The sequence below is a fragment of the Cheilinus undulatus genome, linkage group 14 (assembly GCF_018320785.1).
Source record: "Cheilinus undulatus linkage group 14, ASM1832078v1, whole genome shotgun sequence".
Classification (NCBI taxonomy): domain Eukaryota; kingdom Metazoa; phylum Chordata; class Actinopteri; order Labriformes; family Labridae; genus Cheilinus; species Cheilinus undulatus.
Genome location: NC_054878.1, coordinates 41,805,162 through 41,823,165, shown reverse-complemented (window position 1 = coordinate 41,823,165; position 18,004 = coordinate 41,805,162). Strand labels below are relative to the sequence as shown.

The window sequence follows — 18,004 nt, the reverse complement described above, 5'->3', positions numbered from 1 at the left end:
GTATGCAGGACCAGGGACCCAGCTGTTCTCTGGGGAGTTTGTGAAAGCTCAGAGCCTGATGCTGAGGCACCCTGCTGGGCTTAATGCTCTGTTCATCTCCTAACAATGGAGCCCGGTACAAACAGCCTGTGGGAACTTACCAATAGCTCCCTCAGATATGGTCTTGTTATCTATAATGAATCATCTATCTAGTAGAAGTTGCAGGGAAAGTATCTTTGTTGGGAGATTTTTTTGTTTTAAATGGTGGCGAATGAGAGCAAACACAAACTGCCTGGAAGCAACTTCTTCAGATACTTGCAAATAAGAGATTCAGTCAGAAAAAAAACGACAAAATTTTGAGATTTTCCAAGGCTCAAATCTGGACAAATGCTCAGGAAATTCTGGGGAGTAATTTTTCCAGAGTAAAGAAATGTTTTACTCAAAAGTAGGAAAATTTACTCTTTTTTTAGTGTATTTATTACCAGCCACTGCCAGAATTGGAGTAAAAAAAACAGAGTAAATTCTGCAGGAGTAAAACTTTAAGTTCCAGCTAAGCTGGCGTCACTAATGGCAAGTCAGAGCTGCAGCTTGGTAAGTGTCCTAGCTGCAGCTAATCCTTTGCAATTAAGACCTCCTCACCTGGTGATGACCCTTCAGACACCTGTGTACTACAGCTTCTAATCAGGTAACCTGGCTCCTCTTCAACCTTTGATAATCTAGTGATTTTAGGTGAGTTTTTGCATTGTCTAACTCCATTTTGTCCTTTTTTTGCAGTGTCTCCATCTCACTGCCAGTGATTCTGCCAACCACCACCCAGCTCAGCATCATTTGCACTGTTGTTGCCAAATAAACTTCTTTAACCTTACTGCCTCATCACGTGCTCTGCTCCTAAATCCTTGTCATGTTCATCACAACTGTTTCTGTAATATAAGAACACTATGTCTAATATGTATAAGAAAAAAACACCCTCTTTTGTTGCCATGCCCTTTATAGGTGGAAAGAGAAAAATGTAGCTCTTTATAAAGAGGAAGATCAATCTATTTAGAATAAGACACAGTTCTACATAAGCATTACCCAATTGTAAATGGAGGAGAAATTGTACCATAAGGAGTGGAGAACATTTCTAAGAGAAATGAAAAAAAGCTCTGAAAGGACTAAATATCACTTAGTATTGAGAAAAAAAAGCTCTATAATGAGTAAACTAAGGTCTGTATTACTCTGTAGTGAGTACAGTTGCTGTAGAGTTGTTTTTATTTTGTTCATTATGGAGCACATAATCATCATTTAGAGTTAAATAAAAAAATACTTTTCAGAGTAAAAACAACTCTGAAAACATTACTCTGCAAGCAGAGTAAATTTTACTCCAAATAGAGTGGGACCAAATGTTATATTTTTCAGAGTAACATTTTATTCAGCTTGAGTAGAACTTACTCAGGTAAATTTACTGTTTGCCTGTGGCCTTCATCACATAAAAAAAAAAAAAATCAAATACTTATGTCTATAATACATTACCATCTATTGTGCCAGCTGATTCAAATTTTATTAAAACAAAATGGGAGGAGGAGATGGGCTCACAGATCTCAGACTCACTTTGGGAAAAGAGCTTGGAATATGTTCATAAATGCTCTAATAATGCCACACACTGTTTAATTCAATTCAAAAATTTGCACTGTCTTCATTATTCCAAGGAGAGACTACACAAAATCCATCCTGAGCTCTCCCCTACATGCGACAGATGCCTTACAGCAAAAGATACTCTTCTTCATAGTTTTGGGTTATGTCCCAAAGTTCAAAACTATTGGGTAAGTATAAATTAAAAAATAATATCTGAAATACTTAAAATCCAACTGGTTCCTGATTTAAAGATTATCATTTTAGGAATATCAGATACCAAAACACCAAACAAACCTCAGCAATGTTTTCTTTCTTACAGCATTATCACTGCCAAGAAGTTGCTTCTCACAAATTGGAAAAGGAAATAACTCCTGCATATAAAAATGCTGCTTGGTGAACTCACCAATACTTTCCATTTAGAGCGGATAAGATGCACACTTCTAGATAATCTTGCTTATTTTGAAAAGATATGGACACCTCTCTTAACCTGTTAACCTAACTGTTCAATTCAGCATTATAAACCAACTAGTAGTTAAGACGGTTGGATGAGTGGGTGGGTGGGTGGGTGGGTGGGGGTCCTCTTCTTCCCAATAAATCCTTGTATTTCTATTTTTCTTTATTTATTTCTATGAATTATTCATTTATGTATTTATTTCAGTCTACATCCAGTGATCACAGTTTGGAGGTTTTTCACTGTTATTTGTTGTATTGTTTGCTGTCTATTTGACTTTTGTTTAAGAAAAGAAGAGCACACTGAAATGATTCATTGTACACTTATGGTGTGTGATTGTATAATGCCTGAAACTGCTCTGATAAAAACATCTGACACCTAAAAAATGGTGGCAAATGTAGTTTGTGTTAAGAAAAACTACTGATGAAAAAATAAGTTTTTTGACACCTTAATATTTAGATTTACTGAAATGTTTGGCATTTAAGAAGCCTATTTTTCTATTGCTAATACAGTAAAAATATTTCGAATTTTGATGCTTGACAATTTTAAAGATGGAGTTCACAAACTAAAGGCAGTTCACAAACTAAAGGCTAAAATTCACTTGAAAACAGAGTCAGAAAATAAGCAGTTTCTGCTCTACACTTTCGGCAAGTTTTGCTTCATTTGCTAAGTTGACCATCTTCTGCTTCTTCCACTTGTCTGGGGCCAGGTTACAGTGGCAGCAAGCTAAGCAAGTCCACCCAGACATCCCCCTCCCCAGCAACATTTTCCAGCTCTTCCTAAAGGGATTCCGAGGTGGTCCCAAGCCAGATGAGGTACACAATCCCTCCAGTGAGTCCTGGGTCTATCGTGGGGTCACTTTCCAGTTCAACCTCTCTGGAGGACCTCCACAGGGAGGTGACCGGGAGGCATCCTTCTCAGATGCCTGAACTGACCCAACTAGTTCCTTTCAAGGCAAAGGTGCAGCGGCATTACTTCGAGCTCCCCCTTGGTTGTTCGAGCACCTAACCCTGTCTCTAAGGCTGAGACCAGCCACCCTCCTGAGGAATCTCATTGCGACTGCTTGAACCCGCAACCACATTCTTTTGGTCATTACCCAGAGTTCATGACCATAGGTGAGGGTTGGAGCCAAGATCGGCCGGTAATTTGAGAGTTTTGCCTTCCGACTCAGCTCCCTCTTCACCACGCCATTGCTGCACCAATCCACCTGTCGATCTCACAATCCATTCTACCCTCCCTGAGACACTTAAATTCCTCCACTTGGGCTAAAGACACCAACTCAGCCCCAAACCACTCCAGTGCCTGCTGGAGGTCCCCAGCTGAAGCACCCAACAGAACCACATCATCTGTGAAAAGCAGTGACGAAATACTGAGGTCACTGAACCAAAAACCCTCCTCCCCCTCTGCTGCACCTGAAATTCTGTCCATGAAAATCACAAACAGAATCAGAGATAAGGAGCGGAGGCCAATTGGCACTGGGAACGTGCAGCCCCTAGACTCCTCATTCCTGTAATACGCCCCACATTACCCTCCTGTGGAAAACAGTTGCAGGCCTTCTCCAAATCCACTAAACAAATGGCTACAGTGGCTGCACTTTAAAGAAGTTAGAAACACATCGACACCTCTGCACAGACATGAAGGAAGGCTCAGGATTATATTTGATGCTGACGATGTGCCTCTCTCTGCCTGCTGTGTGCCTCTCCGCTCTGCTTCAGCAGTGGTTTATTTCACATCCTTTAACTGGTCTTAAAACCTATTTTTTCAGCCTGTTTTTTTATAATACATCACCATTTTCTTATCAATATTTCTATGTCTGTACCACTCTGTGGGAGTGTTTCTAACAGGTTTTCTCTTCTGTTACCAATCCTTTGTTAACACACAAACAGGATCCAATACACCAGGGACTTTACTCTTGGATTTCAATCACCCCTTCTCCCAGTGGATCAACCTTTGGGCCTTCTCTCACACAGGGGTACAGTGTTTTTGTTTTTAAGATGTAATAATGTATTTACATGCTGAGTTAGGCATCTAAATCATTTTCATGGGGCTCTAATAATTTCACCCTCACCAAAAACAAGATACAGGTGAGGCTGAAAGTATTAGAGCCCCATGAAAATCTCTCTCTTTTTTAAAGTATTTCGAAGTATTTTCTTATGCTTTTTGATGACTACTTTGTGCTGTCTTGTAATTGTCCAATAAGCAATAAAGCCAGTGATCACTGATTTATTAGACGTTCAGGTTTGAGAGATAAATCAGACCTCTGTAACAGTCAGCGTATTATCAAATGACACTGTCAACATCGTGTAACTAACCTGCAGCCTTCTGATCTGTAGTGTTACCCACCTGTATGAACAGAGGCATGTGTGGCTCCTCCATCAGCTGAATCGCCGACTCCACCAGCGTCACTGCGGCCTCCAGGTCATCACCATGCTGACGTATGAGGGATCGAACGTGTCTGAGTTTGTCATCCTGTTGTTTGGTGATCAGACCCACCAGCTCCTGTTTACGTTCCTCCAATATGGCCACCAGACTGTCGAAGCTATCAGCCAGCTGCTCTCTCGTCTGCCTACCGTTCTCCTGAGGGCCAGAGAAAAGTTTAATTCAGGCCGGATTTTGATAAATGGATGCTTAGTTTCGCTTTGAAATTCACTTTAGGATATAAGATCACTATAGCAGTTATAATAACAGTAATAATAGTAATAGCAATAAGAAGAAGAGAAAAAAGAAAGAAGAAACCTAGCTACAGTAAGTGGTTTAGTAAAAAAAAAAAAAAAAACAGTGTTTCTCCCAGTCAGGTCAGATCGAGGCTGGTTCACGTTCTCACGAAAAATGAACTGCACCAGAGTTTGAATAAAAGTGGACCAAGTTCCACTTTTTCAAGTGGTTTTGGTCTGGTTATTTGGTCTGCAAGAGAGCTCACACCAACTCAGCAGACTCCAGTTTGATTCAACCAAACCAAACAGGTTGGGTGTGAAATCCCCTGAAGTCTGTGACAGGGGAAGATCTATCCATGATTAAAATGTTCATAACCTGCTGAAATATGAATCGACTTTCAAGCCATTTGTTTTATTAGACATGTATTTATGATAAGGGGTGTTTTGTTTAATTGAAAAAAGCAGGCTTTCAAATCAAAATGATTTATTTTATACAAGGTTATCTCTGTAGAACAAACAAGTAACATTTGAAGTTTGATCCATAATCGTGTCTACAGCAAAGCCCCTGGAATAAGGTGGATAAAAACAACAAATTATACAAGGAATAACAAAAACTTTAAACATGTTTTGGATGTGTATCTTACCTCTATAGTTCGGCAGGTTTCCTCCATTTGAGTGATGACCGCCTCAGTGTGGTCGTTACTTGCAACCAAGGCTGCGATGCCGTCGCTCAGCTCTGTCTGCAAACATTCACAACATCACAGAAGTGGCATCACCTCAGGGGCAAATATTACAGTCAGAAATCATTAAATCAATTTAATGAAAATGTGACCATTCAAACTGCATCATAAGTGGCCGAAAAATAAATTACCTAATGTGACACAAACAAAACTAGTGTACTCAATTGTTTTTAGCATCCTGAGTTAAAATTCGCACTAAGCATCTGCAGTCACCAATGTCATCTTTCCCTCACTGACCAATCAGATGAAGAAAAAGTGGGACATTTAATATCAGATTTGGTCTTTTTGAGGGAGTAAGTTTCAGGTCTAGAGCTGCCAGGTCAAACATACTTCCTTTATACTGTTTTCATGTTCTATGGTGGTGTTTCCATGAGAAGAATTTTAAGCACAGAGGCCTTTCAAAACAGACAGAAGGAAGCAGGAGTAATTTTTTTATCTAGCAACAACAACCTCTAGAGAGAAGCTCTCTTAAACTGAGGCTGTGAGTACTGCAAGTGCAAAAAGCATTGTTAATGTACACAAGGCCTGTGTCCAAAGTTATCTAGTTGCTTCCTTTCAGTCATGTTTTTTAAATCATGATATATAAATGTTGTCAAGTAGCTCTATATCAAAGAACTTTGGATTAAATCTTTGCCTGTTTTTTCTGTGCTGTGTGAGATTACATCTTTTATACTTTGATACACTGCAGTAGACTCAAAGAATGTTACATATAATAAAATATTTGGGAAATACTTTACAATAACTACACACTGTTCAGCATTTGTAAAGCATTTTTCATTTCATTTCATTTCATTTTGAACTAAAGTATCAATGCTTTATTGCTTTATTATCATATGTAGTAAGGAAATTGTATTATATCTAATTAAAGATAAATAAATAAAATAACACCTTTGTCTAAAGGTTTATCTAAAATAAACAGGAAGGAAAATATGTTTTCCCTGTGATTTCATTTAGTAGCTAAAATCCCCGAATATTTTTGATTCATCTTAAAACAACAAAAAAATCCACAAGATCGAAATATTAGAATATCACAAAACATCAGTACAAGAAAGGCTTTATGAAACAGAAATGTTGACCTTCTAGAAAATTCTGCTCATTTCTGCTCTCAGTAATTGGTTTGAGCTCCTTTTGAGAAAATGACTGCATCTATGCAACTTGGCATTGAGGCGATCAGTCTGTGGCACTGATGAGGTGTTACAAAGCAGCCTTCAGCTTGTCTGGATTGTTGTAGTCTGGTGTCTCTCATCCTCCCCAGAGACTCTCTACGGGGTTCAGGTCAGACCACTTGGCTGGCCAATTAAACACAGTAGCATCATGGTCAGCAAACCAGTTTCTGATAGTTTTAGATTCACTGTGGGCAGGTGCCAAGTCCTGCTGGAAAAGGAAATCAGAATCTCCATAAAGCTTCTCAGTAGATGAAAGTATGAAATGTTCAAAAATCTCCTGAAAGACTGTCTGACAGTGTTGACTCTGGACTTGATAAAGACCAGTGGACCAGCAGCAACAGATGGCATGGCACCTCAAACCATGATTTACAAATGAAATTTGAAATGATTGACTTTCATCTGAAAACAGGACTTTGGGCTACTAGACTACCAGGTGAGAAGTTGACACTTCTGGCAGTTACAGTCCATTTCCTGGACCCGTCTGTGTGGTAGCACTTGATCCACTGAGTCCAGCCTCAGTCCACTCCTCGTGCAGTTCCCCTAAGTTCTTGAATCTGCTTTGTTTGACAACCCTCTGAAGGCTGAACTCATCCCTGTTGCTTGTGCTCCTTTACTTACCACATTTCTCTCTTCCGGTCAACTTCCCATGAATATTCTTTGATACAGCCTCTGAGAACAGCCTGCCCTGTCAGCATGGACCTTCTGTGGCTTACCCTCTTTGTGGAACGATCGGTCACTGATCTGGACATTTGTCATGTCAGCAGTTTTGTAAATCATAGGGAAAAAATGAACTTTTTCTTGATATTGTAGTTTTTGAAATGGACCTGTTTTTCTTTAATGATTTTGAATACTGAAGTTAAAGTTCACACGTTCAAATATAAAGATTTACACAGTTTTGCGCTGATTATTTCACTATATAAATGTTTAGGATAAACTAAACTAAACGGTCAGATGACATGCAAGTTATGTGCTGATTAAACTCCCTGACCAAATTGGTAACCAGTTAATTTTTTACAATGAATTTAAAGTACAAGTAAAACCAAACTTCCAGAAAACAGGCCAACACCAAATCATCTATGGATGGCACTTCAGCAACATCTAAGAGGTCATGATTTCTAAAGACTTTTTCCCATTTCTTCTCGTCTAAAGTCCAGACAATACTAAGAATGTAATTAAACCACAGCACAAGCGTGTGTGTGAATGTGTACTTTCATACCTCAATAAAATATCAAAACAAATAAAAGGGATTTTTGGATTTATGCACAAATTTTGACAGTTTCACCGTTTCACTCTGAGTTCTGTCTATGAGTAAGCTTGTCATGTTCCTAAAGAACGGTGAGATGATTCAGCAGCCTGCATCTTTTTAGAGCTTCTTATGACATCAGGAACATTAATTATAGTTTATCACAGCCCCTGTACAGTTACAGTGCCATTTAAAGTGTTAGAAGCATAACACTCTCACTTCTACAGTATGAGAACCAAAAATAAACCAGCTTTTTGTTTTTCAGATTAACCTTTGTACAAAGATGGAGGATCAACAACTTTTCCTGGCCCTAATCTAAATTTCAGATGAGTGAATCAGAGACAGAGTGAGAGATGGAGAGGCCGGCGCTGAAATGTCAACAAAGCCAACTGCTCAATAATGAGCCCGTCGCCGCTGCTGTCCGCATGACAAAACCACTGCACTCTGTGTGACTTTGTGTGTCCATGTGTGTGTCAAATGAGAGAACGATGCTGTTTTTTTAAAATGCACCGATAACCCTTCCTTTTATACTAGATGGTTTGATTTAGTAAGACTACAGAACCTACATTGTATAATTTTCTGTTCCTTGACTAGAAAAGTGTTTTATCTATTTCAAATTATACATAGTAAGAACATGGTATTAACATAGAAACATACAGGCCTCCTTTTACGGTAGAATCTAAGTTTCCTTTCTGACTAAGTTGTCATGTTTTACTTGTTAATATCTAAGAACCTGGTACAATTTCAGTTTGACTGAATAGCAAAGGGAATAATTTTAAAGCTAATCTTAATTTACCATATATTTACCAGGTTAACACCTAATATTTCTGCTGTACTTTCTTTGCAGTTCCCTACTTATTACCACTGGTAATTACTCAATCATATATGAGTCATATATGGATGTTTGCAAATGATCACAGCCAGTTTTATTTACATGTTATACACCATCCCAACTTTTTAAGAAACAAGTTTGTACCTTCTGTCTCATGTAGACGCTGCTGAGCGGAGCCACATCACAGTCTTTGTGTTTCCCGAACACTTTGCACATTGAGCAGGTCGGCGTCTGACAGGACAGGCAGTAGATGTTGATCTTTTCTTCTTCGTGGTCGTCACACATCAACTGCTGAAGCTGCTGCTCTGGCTTTAAGTTCACCAGCCTGAGGAACAAAAAAAGAAAGAAAAATCATTTACAATTACAGCTATACTTTCTCTCACTTTTTGAAAATGCAAATCCCTGCTGGCAAAGCAAACACAACATTTTACAGCTGGCTTTGATTTTGAAGATGAATCGTTTTTTCTCCTGATAAATTAAATGTAAAGTTCTTTGTCGACTGCTGAATTCTTTCCTCACAGATATTAAATGGATCATAGTGTTGCACATTCAAGACTGCACACTGCCTTTTTGGACAAAGAAAAACTTTGGCGTGTTTAGTTACAAAGTTCTTCTATCCCAAGATTTTTCAAAATCAAGCATGTAGCGACTATGAAATGTAGACAAATAAACGTATAAAAAAAGTAAGGAAATTTGTGTTTGGTACATTATTTCTTTGTTGTAACAATACTTCTTGACAATAAATCTTATATCATTGGAAATCCTGTTTATTACCCCTTTAAAGATGCCACATTTGTGAGGAACATGCATTTGTGGGATGAGCAGCAGAGCTGAGTATGTGGGTTGCATCCATGAAAAATGTGCCAAATCTTCTCTGCCAGTGCGAAACAACTTATTTTGCTGTTGCTATTGACTCTTGTTTAGAGCTTCTGGTATCCCCAGGTGCCTGATTGGCAGCACCTGTGAGCATGGGCCCTGCTACAGTGGTCAGTGGATGTCTGCTTCAAGAATTGGCATGCCACGTTTGACTGATCTGGATAGGGCCCGTCGGTTGGGCAACTTAGAGCTGGTGTTCCGCAAAACCAAGTTGCGGCATTGTTTGGAGTGAACCCTAGTACCATCTCCAAACTGAAGGCCAAGATCCATATAACGAGGAATGTCAGAGACAGGCTGCGAAAAGGGCGTCCCAAGAAGACAACACCCCAAGAATACCATTTTCTCACCCTGTCAGCAAGAACTCTATCCTCCAAGATGACAACACTCGCCCCCACAGAGCGTGGTTTATCAGAGACTACCTCCAGGATTTGGGAGTGGAAGATGGAATGGCCTGCCAACAGTCCTGACCTTGACCCCACTGAACACTTGTGGGATCAGCTTGGGTGTGCTGTTGGTGCCAGAGTGACCAACACAACCACATTGGCTGACTTGCGACAAATGCTGGTTGAAGAATGGGATGCCATCCCACAGCAGTGTGTGACCAGCATGAGGAGGAGGAGCCAAGCTGTTGTGGCTGTGTATGGTGCTTACACATGCTACTGAGGCTCCTGTCTCTTAAATGAATAAACTGTTAAATTGTCAATATGTCTTGTTCCTTCAAACTTCAATCATCCAATCCACCAAACACCCAACAAGAGTCAGTGGCAGAATCAGCTGTTTGTCATTAGCAGAGAAGATTTGGCACATTTTTCATGGGCGCAACCCACATACTCAGCTCTGCTGCTCATCCCACAAATGCATGATCCTTACAAATGTGGCATCTTTAAAGGGGTAATAAACAGGATTTCCAACAGTATAAAATTTATTGCCAAGAAGCATTGTTCCAACAAAGAAATAATGTACCAAACACAAATTTCCTTACTTGTTGTTTTAAGTTTATAATAAAGCAACAGAAAACATCAGGTGAGGACACAGATTTGTGTTTAAGCATTCCTACAACAAAACATTATTTTTTAAAGCTGCAAGGACATCCAAGTTTCACAAGATAATACAATGTAGAGGTATTTGTATTAAAACAAATGCATGAAGCTCAATATGTTTGCTACAATCAATCATTATAATGCACTTTAATACACTTAAAACGCTCTCAAGAGAGGACTTTATCTAAAAGTCAATTTGATTTTCAGGCATGAGACCTGGCAACACAGTCTGCATTGTAAAAACAGCCCAGTTTACTTTTGCTATTGATGACAAATTTTGACGTCAGCCGATGACTGAAGAAGTACGCAAAGACTTTGGCTGTGATCATTGTTGTTTTTTTGCCACTTGGCAACAAAGAAAGTGTTATGAATCACTAAAGCTCACTCAAAGTTGCCAAAGAAATTTCTGATTTTAGTTTCTTTATTACAAATCTTCTGATTTGATTTATCCCTGCAAATGAGCATCCATTATTAGCCTTTCTATGAAAAACAATCAATTATTACAGAGGCAGAAATCAGCCCACCGCGTTTGCCTTAAAGGACCTCACATGGGAGTCACAGTGGTGCATGTGGGCAGTTTGGAATGGGGAGGCATTGGCACTAACGTGGATATCCTGAAAAGCAGCTGAAACAATCATTTATGCAATAGATGGTCCTTTGTCCTCTGACGTAGGTGTCTCTGATGATTAAGTAATGCGAAATCCTTGAGAAAACACAAGTTATAAAACATTTGGGAGCCTCGCTGCAAACAATCACGTCTATTTTATGATTTAAGCCCACACAGATAATGAGGGGAGTCCTGTCCTTCTGTCTCTGCTGAACGCCAACATCTCCATTCTTTACATGTGACTCACTGTGCCTCTATTTCAGAGTGCAAAGTGACAAATCTACACTAAATATCGTCTTAAATATCAGCTGTAGTGTGTGTAAACTTATAAAACAGCAGCTGATGGACGGAAGAGGCTTAGCACTTTTTTTAAGATGCAACAATAAAGTTCAAACAACAAATCATATTTTAAAGCATTGGTTTGTTGACTGAGAGCAATACAACTGGCGACGATCTAAAGGTCAGCTTCACACAAAGTTATACGTTACAACAGCGGTTCCCCACGTTTTTCTGCCAGGCCCTCCTTAGGAGGATGAAAACATTTTTGAGCCCCCCACCTCTTATCTTACACATCAACACATACACAGCAGCAAGAAAACATATGTGAACCCATTAAATTATCAAGTTTTCTGCATTAATTGGTCATCAAATGTCAGCTGATCTGCATCTAATTCACATGTCTAGACAAACACAATATTCTTAACCTATAATTATAATATTTAAAGTTTTTATTGAGCGCAGACATTCAACATTTACAGTGCTGCTGGAAAAAGAAGGTGAACCCCTAGGCTAATGACTCCAAAAGAGATAACTGTACTCAAGAGTTAGCACACCTGAAGTCCAATCAGTTAAATGAGATTTGAACCAGGTGTAGAGCTACTGTCACTTCTAAAAACACTCAAACTTTTAAAGTTTTCTCTTCACAAAAAGCATCAGCTAATGTGAATCATGCCTCGTGAAAAAGAGATCTCAGAAGACCTTCGATCAAGAACTGTTGAATTGCATGAGACTGGAAGGGGTTACAAGTTCATCCTAAAAACTTTAGGTCTTCTCCAGCCCACAGTTTGATTTGATTTTTATTCATCTCAAATATAAAAAATAAATAAAACACATCAATTTTGCTCAATGAAATCATATCAAGATCTTTATCAAACCCAAGGGTGCACCAGAGAATGCCAGAGGGATGTGGATCAGGAGCATTGAACAACTTGAGAAATTACAAACAGACCAGTAGGATGTAGATATACAAGGTGAGATCACTTTAAATTAGTCTTGACAAAAGGGTCTCATTGCCCTGTTGCTGCATTCATGACTATATTGGATTAGATCTCAATTTTTTTCTTCATTTGTTGACAAACTGTCCACAAATGGAGACGATACAGTACCGTGGCTAATCTCCCTAGCCACGCTGACTCTAAGGGCACAACATAGAATGCTCAGAGGTAAAAAGAACCATAGAGTAACAGCTAAAGGCTTAAAGGAGTCATAGGAACAGGTCAGCATCTGGTCAGAAGGTCAGAAGATTGACCAGGCAAGGTGTCCATGGCAGGACACCGTGGAGGAAGCCGCTGCGTTCCAGAAAAACATCACTGCACACCTGAAGTTTACCAAGGAGAACCTTGACATTCCACTATGCTGCTGGGAAAATGTTTTGTGGATCAATGAAACTAAGGTTGAATTGTTAAGGAAGAACAGGCAATACTACTTAAGAAGGGTGCTGCTACCGCTGAAGAAGCATCTTGATTTGGGGCAGCTTTGCTGCCTCAGGGTCTGGGTCACCTACAACCATCAAGGGGAAAATGAAATCCTAAGTTTATCAAAGTATCCTAGAGGATAATAACAATGACCCTAACATCAAAGTAACTCTAATGGCTTTAGAAAAAGAAAATCCACCTTTTGGAGTGGCCCAGTCAGAGCCCAGACCTGAATCCAATAGAGATGCTGTTCAACCCTCTGAGGTCTAAGGGTATTTCATTGATTTTTGCATAATTTTTAATTCACCTTTCAGGGTACTTGCACAATACCCAAATGTTTTATATCAAAATTTTCAGGAGTCAGCTTTATGGAGATTGAGGTCAATTTTCATAAGGAGTCCTGAAATCCAATCTTTGAGAATTTCTGACTCTCTTGTGAAACACCTTCACTCACGTGGACGAGTTGTTTCAGTGCTTGAAATAGGTTTTACAAAGTCTAAGCTTCACAAAAGTAGTGGAATATACAAATAAAATAATAGATAAGTGTAGAAACATGTCTAAAATGGCATTCTGTCATATTGATTTTTAAGCATTAATATTGTCTGTCATTCTATTTTCACCAAAATGAGGCTGTGTCATCTTCATAGCTGCTTCTCGGTGTTTGTTCCAAGGCTTCTGCAACATTCAAACATTCATGATCATCGGAGATCAACAGGTCTAATTCTCTCCTCTCACTCCTGGCTCTCACCTTACCTCTCCTGCAACAACTGTGATAGGGAGGGACGACCTTAGAGATTTCCAGGATGTCAACTGGTTGAGAAAGGCTGACGGACGAAGGATTCAACCAGTGATGCTCAGTGTAAGGTTATGACGTGTCCCCTTTTTCCCCCCTATTGGCCCTGTAACACCAGCTGTGAATCACGTGGGATGACAAGTGAGGGCGGAAATGTTTAAGCCAGATTTCTACAACGTAAAATGACAACGATATTAATTAAAACATAGCAAAAATGTGTGGAGAGTGCTTAAGACTTCAGAGGGTTAATGTCTCAAGATAGCCGTTCACACGATTATGGATGAGCTGAAGCAGTTATGTAGAGAAGAATTGCTCAAAATTCCTCCTGAATGTTGTACAGGTCTGATCAGCAGCTACCAAAAATGCTTTGTTGAGGTTATTGTTGCAAAAGTTACCAACCAGTTATTAAATCCACTTTTCCCAGCAGCACTGTGAATGCTGAATGTCTGTGTTCAATTAAGACTTTGAATATTATAATTATAGGTTAAGAACACTGGCTATGTCTGAAACCACTCACTCATTCCCTACTCCCCATCCACAATACAGTGAGCTGCATATAGTGGACTATATAGTGCACTCACTGTAAATACACACTAATCCAGCCATGGGCAATGATGTCATCGGCATCTTACAATTAAAATGTTCAGCAGCAATGGCTCGTAGATTTCATTAACGGTAGAATTTCACTAAAAACTGACACAAAATGTAATGTATTTTCACAAAAAATTAAAAATACCAATAGATAAAAAAGTTTGTGTCTTAAGTGGCCAAATAACAAATTTTTTGTGTGTATTATAACTTATTTTTGCATAAAGATGATGGTCTCATGTCTTGTAATCCCCACAGGTGCTAAAGTTACTCCGGTTTGAATGCTTAACATTTTTTTACAGATTATATACTTTGGTTAAAACCAACAAACAAAAAAGTATATGAAAAAAAGTTTTTATATGTGCTCCTCTCGTTCATCCGTCATGTTTGAGAGCAGCAACCATGGTGCATGACAGTAAATATTGCTTGGTTAGTGACCATCAGCTGTTCACTGCTTTTTACAGTGCATTATGGGATAGAATGAGTGCACTATATAGTAAATAACAATAATCACTCAGAATTTGGACACCACTGCAAAATGGAGTATTCACTATATAGTGAATAGGGAGTGATTTCAGAAACAGCCATTGTGTTTGTCTATACTCGTGACTCAAATGCAGACCAGATCCTATTTGATGACCAGTTAATGCAGAAAACTAGTTACTTTCAAACGGTTCACATACTTTTTCTTGCCACTGTTTGTAATATAGAGATATTAAACATCTCGGCACTTTTAATAGTTGACTTCTAATTATATTTAAATGTTCTCTATTAAATGTATGTCAGTCTCGCTATTTGTTTAGTGCATTTTCTGTGCATAAAACTGATGTGAATATACACAAAAATCTCAAGAATGCACGTGTCACCAGACAGAATTTGGTGCACAAATTGAGATTTAATTAACTGCCTGGAAACTAAAAATCTTACAGAGTAAGAAAAAGTAAAGAAAAAATTTAAAAATTACAGCTGTGTTATCAAACAAAAGAAAGGATTCATAATCATGTCTGTGAATGTATCATTTATTTTGTTTTCTCTTTATTTTAAACCTATGTATAATATGTCTGTATCATTTAAGGAAAGTATAACTTCATTAAATTTCCCCATGTAGTGATGACTTAAGGCATTACTGATACATAACTGCAGTCAGAAACTTCAGTGCTGACATTTATGCAATACAATGCTGCTCTCTGTTGGTGAGCCCACGATCACAATAACATGCATGAAGTCTGACTTCAGATTCTATAAAAAGATCTTTTCTACTGAGCCTGTTTGGGAAATGGAACATATTATCCTGCTTATATCTTCTTACAAGTAAATTATAATGTGTTCTAAACCATCTATTTAATGATCTAGTGTTTATAGAGAGGGAGAAGGTACACCAGCCATTTCACATTTTTCACAGACACTCACTCACCTGGATGATTCCTGCTGTCTGTAGAGGTCTATGATGTTCTCCACTAGCAGGTTTCTCTGCAGACCGTAGACCCCGTGGCGGTCAAGCACCACCTCATGGCGGCATGAAGGACAGCGAAATCGGCCACCGCTCGCACTGAGGCTGGAGGAGCCACGGGACTGCCACAAAGGGTTCGCTGACTGGAAAAAGAGAATAAAAGCATATGAACAGGAGATGCATTAACCTCAGTATATCGAGTTTAAAAATGACACTGTCAGGACGTATAGATCTAAAGGTCAACAGAAAGAACCCTATACTCACCGCCATCTTCTAAGCCCTTTAGATTTTAAATAGAAGCTCTCGTTAGAACATTCATTTTTTATTTATAAAGTTTATTTGATAGGGACAATGCAAATTACATAGTTAAACTTCAGCCTGTTACAAACAAGCTAAAAGTAACTGATGTTTCACATCTAGAGATTATAGCTATTGCTAGTTTCCATCTCCTGTCCCTAGTTAGGCTTTTAGAAAATGAAAATGAGAGAAGGTCAAAGTAAAGATTTACATAAAAATTGTGTTCATCCAATCAGTCTCAGCGTTTTTTCTTTTACAAAGGTTCTGCCCTTCCCAAACACAATCTACACTGTTTGGCCCAGCTGAATTTGAAATATTTAGCATGCCATGGATATGTGAAAGAGTTAATCTGGCATGTCAGGTTAATCTGATTCATGACCAACAATAATAAGGATCTGACTGATGAACAACACCTTGGTAGAGCAGGCTGAGCTCTTGCATTTAGTATGACTTACTGAATGAAAAGAAGGGCTGTTGTGCCATGTTTTTGGAGGCTATCTCTTTTCAAACCATAATTTCCTTTACATAATCTTACAAACATACTCTTTATGAATATGAATGTTTTTCAGTAAAATTTGTCCTTTAAAAGGGTATTTTTTAAGAACTAAAGATGGAATGAATAAAAATACAGGCAGTGATGTGTACTTGTGAGTTATTATCAGAAAAAAAAATGTATATACAGCTGCTGAGCTTTAAGACTGATGAAATCCCACCTGGAAGATGTCGTTGGCACACTTGCGGCAGAGGTTATGCTGGCAGGGCAGGATGACCACAGGCTTAGAGAACATTTCCAGACAAACTGGGCAGATTAGCTGCTTCTCCAGGTTTTCCATGGTGGCTCCTCTTCCTGCACTGGGCCCAGAACTGCCGGCTGATGGAGGCTTGAAGCCGAGAGCAAAGTTCATCACCTCTGAGGCGGTTTTGTAGAAACTCGAAGAAAAAGCAGAGGGTAACAAGCAAAGAAACAGAAAATAGAGACTTTTCTCAGCCTTTCCTCTAAAATTCAATATCCTGGAGTAACTTTAAAACATTCTACCATCCACTGATGCTGCTGCTGGTGTTTTTAAAGGTATTTCTCTCTGTCCTATGTGTAACAACGTCAGTGTCCCAGCTGCCCATCCCTTTTGCCCACTGCCAGCTTGTCTAACCCCCATGTAAAGACCCTCCCATGCCCCCTGTCTCAGTCCCACAGCAGCCGGACTGTTGACTGCTGATATTTTTAGCTCCTCGGTTTGTTCTGGCTTAGGTTACTGTTTAAACTGCGTTCCACAACAGCACCATTGGAAAGTCATGGTGGGGCAGAGTATCAGGACAGTATCAGGGTACAAATGATAATGTGTTTATGTAGCTTGATACCCTGGGGGGGATGCTGATGACATAACACAACCTCTGACTGCCATGTTTGAGATTATTAGCACTTTGACATAAACAACTAGCTCTCTTACTCATCATAGACTTCAGTTTATTACAACAAGATTAACTACACAGGGAATTTAGGTGAGAAATTAATCTTACTAGCAGAGGTAGTAAATATACTTAACTAGAGTACTCAAGTAAAAGTAAAGTTAATCTGGTTAAAATTGACTAAAGTACAAATAAAGTACTTTTCTATAAATCTACTCAAGTAAAAAGAGTTTCATTTAAAGTTTACTTAAAGTACTGAGTTGCTACTGTAGAGTTGTACAGTCATATTTCATCTTTCTTACTGGCAAGAACAACAAGAGAACAGATCTCCAACCACGTTGTTCAGGTAAAGTCACACCTCTATAATAAAGCAAAATACACAGCCAAACTGATAGGGTTTTTTCAACTCATAGAGTTAAATTTAACACTTAAAAAGTTGTTGTATTTGTCTACAATGTATATAGTTACACTACACTTTTGAAAGTGTTAAGTATTTATATTTTAGAAGATAACTGAGTTGAAGTCCCTCTTGAAAACCTGTGGCAATGAGGGTCTCCTCAGGGGATGAATACTGAT

General features: G+C 38.9%; 1 protein-coding gene across 3 annotated transcripts in view; it reads right to left on the bottom strand.

The window, feature by feature from the left end:
• Window positions 1-17,153, bottom strand: part of trim54 (tripartite motif containing 54) — a 38,886-nt gene extending 21,733 nt beyond the window's left edge. For all 3 annotated transcript variants that reach the window (XM_041804694.1, XM_041804695.1, XM_041804693.1), the window contains exons 1-5: window positions 16,738-17,153; window positions 15,692-15,870; window positions 8,824-9,004; window positions 5,343-5,438; window positions 4,388-4,621 (exon numbers count right to left, since the gene is read on the bottom strand). In XM_041804694.1, coding sequence (XP_041660628.1) covers window positions 4,388-4,621; window positions 5,343-5,438; window positions 8,824-9,004; window positions 15,692-15,870; window positions 16,738-16,929 — 882 coding nt within the window. In that variant the 5' untranslated portion in view covers window positions 16,930-17,153. The remainder of the gene's footprint in view (window positions 1-4,387; window positions 4,622-5,342; window positions 5,439-8,823; window positions 9,005-15,691; window positions 15,871-16,737) is intronic.
• Window positions 17,154-18,004: the final 851 nt, after the last annotated feature.